The 9,270-nt window shown below is 47.6% G+C and overlaps 2 protein-coding genes across 2 annotated transcripts; one reads left to right on the top strand and one right to left on the bottom strand.

Moving 5' to 3' along the window:
- Positions 1-644: 644 nt before the first annotated feature.
- Positions 645-3,006, bottom strand: KY384_001090 (uncharacterized protein; the record flags this gene model as incomplete). Its single annotated transcript, XM_044809622.1, has 8 exons — positions 645-1,222; positions 1,278-1,560; positions 1,607-1,794; positions 1,858-1,948; positions 1,995-2,124; positions 2,170-2,269; positions 2,322-2,654; positions 2,925-3,006. 8 exons carry the CDS (start codon positions 3,004-3,006, stop codon positions 645-647), a joined length of 1,785 nt encoding a protein of 594 aa, XP_044673529.1.
- Positions 3,007-5,783: 2,777 nt separating this feature from the next.
- On the top strand, positions 5,784-8,406 carry KY384_001089 (uncharacterized protein; the record flags this gene model as incomplete). Its single annotated transcript, XM_044809621.1, has 4 exons — positions 5,784-6,515; positions 6,669-7,106; positions 7,233-7,297; positions 7,692-8,406. The coding sequence occupies 4 exons, from the start codon at positions 5,784-5,786 to the stop codon at positions 8,404-8,406; spliced, it is 1,950 nt and encodes a 649-aa protein (XP_044673528.1).
- Positions 8,407-9,270: the final 864 nt, after the last annotated feature.

Here is a 9,270-nt window from a genome sequence, read left to right as displayed (position 1 = left end):
CATGGCAGGTTCGATGGCGCTACTTGGACAATGACATGCTCGTCAGACGTAAGTCTATTATTCGGGTTTATTGTGATCAATTGGATATTATGTCTAGCTCATGCTATCTGGCCACTACTATCTGCAATATCTTATACATAGCTCTTTTGCCCGTATCTAAGGTGCTTTCATCCTGTTTGAAGGTCGCTAAATGCAATTGATTGAGACAGAGGATCGGAACATCCTTGGAAGTCTAGTACGAAAGCCCATCAGCAAGTATGAGCGACACAACTGTCAATCGGCCCAGTTTATTCCAGACACTGGGGGTCACTTAATGTCACATCACCCTGTGGACCGGTCGCTGAGGCTGAAATGGTATACAAGCTGGGGCTCTAATGTCGAGCCTTATCTTTTGTGGTTGATGGGCTAGTAGCAATGCTTTTCTGTTGGTAATATTCTGTTAAGCTCAGATGGCAAGATGTCGTAGCAAGAATGTTCCCCCAGGGAATGGAAATCGCAATGCTGTATGAGCGTAATCTGGTTGAAGTTCTCTAGTGCGCAAGCATTTTTTTGCTCCAATTCATTCTCCAGCGATGGTGCATAAGGTCGATACTACGCCATAGTGAGGTCCTGATGTCAACAGTACAGCCATCAAAGACGAGAGATCAATGGTTCTCATGCAGTGACGCTGGATTGGCGATGGCAACATCCTCATAGCCCGCCGCCGATGGATATTGAAGTTGTGAGATGGGAACGTTTGGAGCATAGTACTGTTGATGTTGATGGTGCTGCTGATACTGTTCATATGGTGCTGGTGCGCCGGTGTACGAGTACTGGCCAGAGACTGGGCCCATGTATCCGGCAGTGAAGACTTGAGTACCTGCGGTTGCGGCGTCGTTGGTGGAGGGAGGCATGGTTGAATGCGAAGAGGAATTACTATACGGAGCACAGTATTGATACTGCGGATAGAAAGGGGGTGGCATTAATTGGGCCTGGGTCGCCTGACTCATACCCATGGATACCCCACGTTGGAAGGCTATTATCATGTCTTGAGAGTCAAGTAGGCCTGGTCGTCGTGGGCTTCCGCTGAAGCTAGGGGATGAGCGTAAAGGAGAGTTATAAGGCTCCTTATGCTCTACTCTCAACTGTAGCCCTTGGTATGCGAGCGAACCGGCCTGCACTGCTAGCGCCGCCGACTGGGCGTTGTCGTATTCAATGAAGGCAAACGCGTTGACACCAGATGCTTTGGGAAGATCGGTTAGACTCCGAGTCGAATACAGAAGATGGACATAGCTTACCGTTGACCATTGACGGTTTTCGAATAATTTCAACATGCGAAACGCGACCGTATATTTGGAACATTCCCAGAAGCTGATCCTCTGATAGATGTGGAGCCAAATTGCCAATGAAAATCGAACGCGCATCTGCGTGGCGTCGGGTGAAAGCGGGAGACATTCTGGGAACGAGCTCACGCCTATAAGGTGATGCTATGGATCGATGAGCGCCATCGGCGGGGCTAGAGCGAGACTCTTCGAGACCCTTGACTTGTTCGAGCCGATAGATTGAGGAATCCCTGAAGCTCTGAGTCTTGTCAGCAATCTCTTGGTGCTTAGGTCAGAATACCAACCACCAGAGCGTCGCGGCAGTCGTCAAAGAACGCAAAGCGAATGAATATTCCTTCTGGCAAACCAAACACTTCACGTTCGGTCTGAGTAGCTAACCAGACCAGCTCGACGGGCCCATATCCTTCCATGATATTCTTTGCTTCTATTTCTGACACTGTAGCGCCATTTATTTTGGATAAGTAGAGTGAGCCTATCATACAACATGGTCAAAAATGTTTGATGGCAAGGGATCAAAAGGAGGGAGTAGACGCACGATTGACACGAGCGACCTCCGTGCGGCAAGGGCGACCATTAATGAGCATACCACGACCCAGAGTGATTGCTTGCTGAGCATCCTCAACGGTCTTCTGAAGTCAGTATGCAGCATAGTAGCCATTGGGATTGACAAACGGTGTATTGAGCGAATGCGAAAGGCATCTGGCGAGCATCACGTCTAATCTTGACATAAACATTACCAAAGCGTTGAAATGCTTCCGTGACTGCATATTCGAGTTGCTCATCAGATTCTGACTGTGTGAGACTGCTTGAGATTAGGGAAGCTACGCAGTAATGTAAAGAGACTCACTTGGCTACGAATACGCAAGCTTGTGGCGAGAAGATAGCCTGGGCGGTGTTGTTGGTTGGCGTTACACCAAGCTTGTCAGGATGGCATGCTAAACGTGCTGCTAGTGCTGCTTCAGTTAGCTAGGACATACATTAGTAATAGCAATCACTCACTAGACTCGGAAGGTTGCTGACTACTGCTGCCTGCGACAAAGGGGTCGTCAGGATGATCATGGGCAAGCTTCATGTAATCACTTTGCTGGTCCCCACGCCAAGTAGGGGCAGAGCGAATGGCTTCTGCACGCTTAGTAGGTGAGGAATTGCTTGACAACGTTTGGTTCACAACAGTGTCGGATTTCTTCGAAGGTGTCGTGTGCGGAAACCCAAAGGGAACATGTACACCTTGGTGTTTCGATTCACGCGGTGAGATTGGGGACGCAGAGATTGACTTGATGGCTGGATCGAGCTGCACGGCGCGCATAGACTGTGTGATCCCAGCTGAGAGATCTGTATAATCAATGTCGGAGTCAGTGATACCAGCTCTGTCGTGTAGAGCAAGTCCAATGCAAATTCGAAGCGCTCAGCACACTTTCCCATATTTAAAAGACATCAAACGGCTCCGTCCTGTCATAGAGTGATGTACAAGATTTGTAGGTGTAAGCAATACGCGCTGAAAGTTTGAGGAGGCGCAAAGGAGAGACCAAATAGATCACGACTAGTGTTGAGATTGGAGATCCAGAGGCACAAGGCAGGAGAGTGGGGGAAAGGAGAGCTTACCATGACTATTAGTATCCAGCGGAGTCGCAGGCACGCTGCTTCCTACAGTGTCGCCATACGTGCTAGCCGGGGATGGCTCCATGAGGTTCGATTTAGTGGAAGACTCGATCTTTTCAGAGGCTATTTTTACAGCCTGGTGCGAAGTCGTTGAGCCTGCCTTGCAAGGAGTAAGAGGCGAGGTGGACATCGTAAAGTCCCGGAGCTGGAACAGATGTATCCGTCTGGCTGCGGCTTTGAAAGAGCTGAAATGATCAAAGATTGTAAAGAATGTAATCTTGGAGCTCAAAGCTTCAAAGCTTTGTTTTACTTGCCTTCGAGGTGCAAAGAACGACTGAATGTCCAATGGCTGCAATTAAGGATCGTGATTTAGCAGCTTGCAGCCTGATTGTTGACCCGAAAAATAGTATCTTGGGAGCGAAAGAAGAGGAGAAGAATCTTGCAGAGGTAAAAATTGACCAAGGCGCTAAGAATGAAGTGACATAACGAATCTTGATCCTGGAAGGGCTGCGACCGTGTCCGTAGTGTCGAGCGAACAGCACTTAGTCGACGCTACGGTGGCACTTAAATAGGTGGAAACCCCTTGACAGCAGTCTTGTCGCTCCTTTAGTGAGGTGACTTCTCTCCGGACGGACGAGCTAACACCTCCATCACCGTGGTGATGCACAGCATAGCGCCTTTAGTGTGAAGAGTAGTAATGCATTTCTTCAAGTCTTCGAAAGCGCATTCAAGACGCAGTGCAGTGACCATATCACAATTGAAGAGATTTGAATGGACGCATAATAAGCTCATTTGCAGGCCATCGATGCCGTTCTCTCAGGAACGCACACGATCTACTTGGCGAAATGGCACTTGCTCGCACGAAAATGACGCCGATTAGAGTAGAACAGGTCCTATGTTAACGAGGAGCAACACATTTCCTGGGTGCGTGAGCCATATTGAAAGTGTCACACCGTGTAATCAGGCTAGAATAGCATTTGCCGTTATGGTCTTCGCGCAAGGTCACTACTAAGCTCGCACAATTTGATGAGCTAGTGAGTCAGACCACATCGGTAAGAGTTTCATCAAGGGCGCAACATGTGTTTCTCCACCGTATGGGTTAGCCAGAGGTAGATGGCATTACTTTCGCTTTAACGCTTTCGAAACCACGAGCACTTAAGAGATACAAGTTAATGCACCGCACTGATGAACATGATAACCAATGCTTGGGGTGCAAATGACATAGTGTGCTCACACTGAAAGAATAAATGAGCTTGAGTTCCCGGAACGGAGGGTTGATGGGTAAGGCAGATAGAGAGGTTGTTAGAAGTCTTATTTTTTGGCCTCTACGTGGATATTTAGCAAACGCGCTAACCGCCCTGGTTTAAGCGGTGTCTGCTGTAGACTGATTGATCACCACGATTTTCCAAAAGGCGCGCTTGCTGGGGGAGTGGACTTTTTGATGCCTTATTTTAATGGCGCAAGAAATGGAGAAGATCTCGGCAGCTAAATGCGACAAGTGAGATTGAATCATTATCAAAAATGCGTCCATGTTGTCGCCTGCTGGCTCCTGGCTTAGCAAAGCGAAGCTTAAATGAAGTGAAAAAGTTTACACGATTAGGTACGAATAGTGGTGCACGCTGCCTTTCATTCCATCCTGCTGACTGATGCGGGGAAGCTATCTCACTGGAGGCTGTACAGGGACGAACAAGGCCTGAGCTTCTCATTGATTTCAGTGACCCCGACACTGTCCCGTCATGCAAGACTATGTCTGACGCTGATAATGGTGGCTTTTCGTCTTCCTCTCTCACTCAAATCAATGAGGCTGGGGGAAATTTGACCTATGCCCGTTTTCATGGGTCTATTTCAACAGACCTGCCACGAAATAACCCTCAGGTGCAACGGACGGGCTATGCTGGATGGCGAAATATCGACAGACCAAGAACAATATTCGGGAAGAGTCTTTGGGATCTGGACGGGTACGGATATCTGGGCTTGAGGATAAAATCGGATGGGAGAAAGTATTTCGTGAACATACAAACGGAGTCTATTGTGTATGAAGATCTACATCAACATCGTTTACATACAAAGGCGCCAGGTAGATGGGAGACGGTGTTCATAGATTTGGGCGCTTTTGTCAGGACCAATCATGGTCAGGTCGTAGAGCCCCAAAGCGAGATGATGATGCAAAAGATCCGCACGATTGGCATGAGCTTGACAGACAGAGTTCCAGGCAACTTTGATCTGTCCATTAGCAAGATCTGGGCTGCGGTAGATACTGTGAATGAGAACCCCACTACAAAGGACGGATTTGGGTGAAACGACGGCCATTTGTAAACATACAAGGGTTAGCGGCAAAGCAACAAATCTTAATGGTGTTCACTAAGTTGTCCATTGAGCTAGGCAGGAGTGCTCATTATTCTACGTCTCATGCCATCTGATCACGAAGTACATGTGTTGCAACCTCCTAGAGGTTAGACTAACGAAATTCCCGGCGAAGTTCTCGCCATCGACTTTGGTGCTAATAGATGAAGTACCTTATCAAAGGTTTTTTGCACATGAAAGCATATTCAAAGGCATTTGGCTAACCCATGTATGCTTCCAGAGGTAATTAGGTGCTTTTCAGCTGCTCCTTGGTCTTGGCTGTCATGAACCCAAGGTTAGGTTGCTGCCGAGTGTTAGCGTAGCCTGCAGGACTAAGGTACGTTAGTAAGGGAAGCTTATTACCTTACCCTATTTGTTGCTAAGGGTATCACGCAGTAGTGCTCACGTATCAACAGCTTTTCGACCACGGTTTTTTGCCGCTCGGAGAACTAGGCTTTCATTAGTCAATCATTATGAAATATCGGCCTTCACGCATCTATACGATCGAGCTTCGCTGTAATGGCTCGAATGTATCTAACGTCAGCTAAAATCAGTCTCCTCGCCTTGATTTGTGTTTACACCGAGGCTGTTGTCCCTGCTGAAGCTACAATACCGATTTTGTCGTTCCTTTTATCTCAGGTATTATTAAGAACCACCACAGAGGTAGAGTCTGCCGATGATGGCGACAGCAATACCTGCATTCCCGGCATCATTGTGCTTCAGCGAGAGACAATTGCTCAAGCTTCGGGTATCCCAGGGCGTACGATCTGGGACTTGTTGCTGAATCGCCTTTGGGAGATAGACTCATTGGACGCTCTGCACGTCTATTTTGAAAATCTATCGTTTCTGCTGAAGGACGAATCCGAGAAAGTGGAGTATGGTCACGGACTTGATCCTGTGGCACATCGGATGCGGCTCGCCAAGACCTCTCCGTTAGGGATGTATGTACGCAAAAATCGCCTTGAGTTTTCAAGGTTACATTTTCACGACAGTCTCAAATTGTGGCAAGCTTTTGTTGCGTACAGATTACCCAGTTTTTCGCAGTGGAAGAAGAGAAACCCCAATTCTCGCTACTCGGGCTTTGACATAAACCTAGATAACGCACAAGCCGCCAGTGACACTCGCTTAACGCCACACACCTTTGTCTACTTGAACGGTGTGGATGGGTCCATCTGTGAATACAGCACTGAGGACATGGCAAAGCTCGTGGAGTTTCAAATCAATAAGATCCAGAGTTCGCTCCCGAACATCGTTTGTTCATCTGTTCACAAAGGCTGACCTGTTTAGAATCTGGCAGCAGATTACCAGCAGTGATGGTATCACAGCTTCAGTTCTTCTTGAAGATGCCCCAGCCTTTACCAAAGCTGTTGTATTACGTACAGTATGCATGACTGAGTTCCGTAGTTGACTTGGCCTGCTAAATGGGACAGGTTTCTAGAAGCTTGGAAGACTGGAGATTACTCCTCCTCTTTCGACCATCTCCACCGCTACTTTGATTACACAATGCACAACCGAGATCAAGTTTTCTACCAATATGCTCTACTCAATCTAGCAGCGTTACACGCGGACTTTGGAGCTCTCGAGGAAGCGATAGTAGCCATGCATGAAACAGTCTCGACTGCTAGAGCGCACCACGATCTTGTGTGTCTTAATTATAGCTTGAGCTGGCTATACCATTTCGGTAAAGCTCATACTAAAGCGATTGAAAAAGTAGAGCCAAGGGGCGGAACGGGCATGGACAGGGAAGCACTTACGTTTCTAAAAGCCAAAGCAAAGGAATCGAATATGTGGTGCGTATTCACCACCGCAGTACTCGCAGAAGCCAAGCTGGCACTCAGCAATGTAAGACTTGTTCATCTCATTAGGTGGTACAGTGCTATCTGGGGACTGCTGTTGACATGCGAACAAGGGGGACGGTCCATCGCAAGCTCTTGAATGTGTGCTAAAAGCTTCCCAAGTCAATCTAAGCCAGGGACTACCGAGTACAGTTGGTCCTCAGATATTAATGCATTCTGCTATCTTCGGCCGACTCAGTGAGTACCCAGCCCTGCAACTGATATTTCTAACAATGATATTTTAGGTGTTCAGTGCCAAGCGCGCCTTTCACAACAAATATTTCTGTGCTGTTACGGCGACGCCAGCCCCGCCGAGGACAAATTGCAATGCCTCAGTCGGAGTGCCTTTTTGGTCTGAATTCTGTCTGACTTCGAAGGAGGTGACTGACGGTGTCTTCGCTCATAGCTTGCACAAAGAGGTCGCTATCCCGATGCTATGGCCCAAATGGATCGTGTGGACCAGCAGACACTAACAACATTGAAATATCAAAAGATTTGGGCTGCACACTCCGGGATGCTTACATTGCGCAGGGCTTTACAGAGGTGATGGGGCCTCTTTCAAAAAGTAGTGCTCGCTAACATCATCGCACAGCCACGATCTCGATGCCGCAGATCAGATACTGAATCAGCTCTTCGCGTTGAAGGCTCTCGGGCATGAAGTATTCTTTGGCATTGCATTGCTAGAAATTGAGTTGCAAGTTCAGCGACAAGATTTTTCCAGTGCCCTAGGCCTCTTAGAGCAATTGGCAAAACATCTTGAAGATAGCACTTTCGACATGAGCCAGCGAATTTCCTTGATGTGTGTTAAAGCACGCATCCTCGAACACGCAGGGACACCGCAAAAGGGATTGTCTGTTGCTCTGCGAGCTGCCACTTTTGCACAACAGGCCATGATCCTGCCCGTCTTATGGGAGGCCGTTGGCGCCATCTGCGCTATTTTGCACAGCGTAGGGGTTTTCGAAGAATCTGTTGGATTATTGGAGAGCATCATGCCGCAAGTACTAGAGAGCGAAAATTGCGATTTAAGTGGTCGATCTTTCTCATTGCTTGCAGACGCACATGTTGGTCTCGCTGGAAGGGTCACAGATTCCACAAAAATCCGCAAGGAGCAGCTTTCGAGAGGACTGGAAAATTTAGACAGAGCATTTGACGAGTATTCGAAAGTCAATGACGTGAAAATGCAGTGTAGACTGCTAGCGAAGAAGGCTACTATCATGAACTTCAACGAGGACCCCATGTTGGCGAATGATTGCGCGTCGCAGTATCTTGCTATCAAAAAGGGAGCCAAGAATCAAAGCTACGTATAGCAGCTTGTATGTAATGTCAACTAGTGAAAGGACTTCCATAGAAATGAGACACAAATATTGTGGACAATTGATTAAGGCTCAATGAAAATTAGCCACTAGTACTGCCCGCGTCAGACAAAATATTCGGTCGAGCACGTGAACGTCTCTCTTATTGCCTTCAGCGCCGTCCTTCGCTCTCAGGCATCCTTGTTATGATAATTCACTTTGTCATTCCAACTGTAGCGTAGGTTAATTTCTGTCCACAATGTATACAGCAGAACACGGCCATATCAAGCTCGATTGTGCAGATAGTGAGGTGGAGTGTGCGCAATATTGCGATAATAGAATTCTTACAACTTACAATAGTGTCTGAGACCCGTTAGTCAATCATAAAGTCTATTTAAAATAACGGAATTCCGAATCCAAAATTACTGACCTTGTCCCCATTGCCCCACGGATAGGCCTTGGTTCGAATATTCATGTATGGATACTGCACACGATCTTCCAGTGGAGGTTCGTGTTCCCAATGCTCCCAATGCTCATCCCACAGGTTCTTCGCATTTATACTAGCAAGGATAATGGCGGGTACAACAACACTGTGAAGCTTTAGCATTTCACGTATGCCATCTTTCAGGTCTGAAGTACTAGATGCAGAGCTTCCGCCAAAGATCTAGAAGTGTACTATTCAGCGCGATGATATCGTCTCCAGAGATCACAGAGCCTTACCCGCAGATTGTCCCGCGTGTTGCTTCACTGCTATACGCTCCCTATTGAAAGCGTTGTCCTGGGGTCCTACGAGCTTCGGTGGCTCGGTACTGGCAGAACGTCGTGGGGAAGTCTTACAAAGGGTAAGAGGAGGTCTGTGAGGAGTAATAGCAGGACGCA

The sequence above is a fragment of the Bacidia gigantensis genome (assembly GCF_019456465.1).
Source record: "Bacidia gigantensis strain McMullin 20006 chromosome Unknown contig_125, whole genome shotgun sequence".
Lineage (NCBI taxonomy): Eukaryota > Fungi > Ascomycota > Lecanoromycetes > Lecanorales > Ramalinaceae > Bacidia > Bacidia gigantensis.
This window is presented reverse-complemented; position numbering and strand designations above follow the sequence as displayed.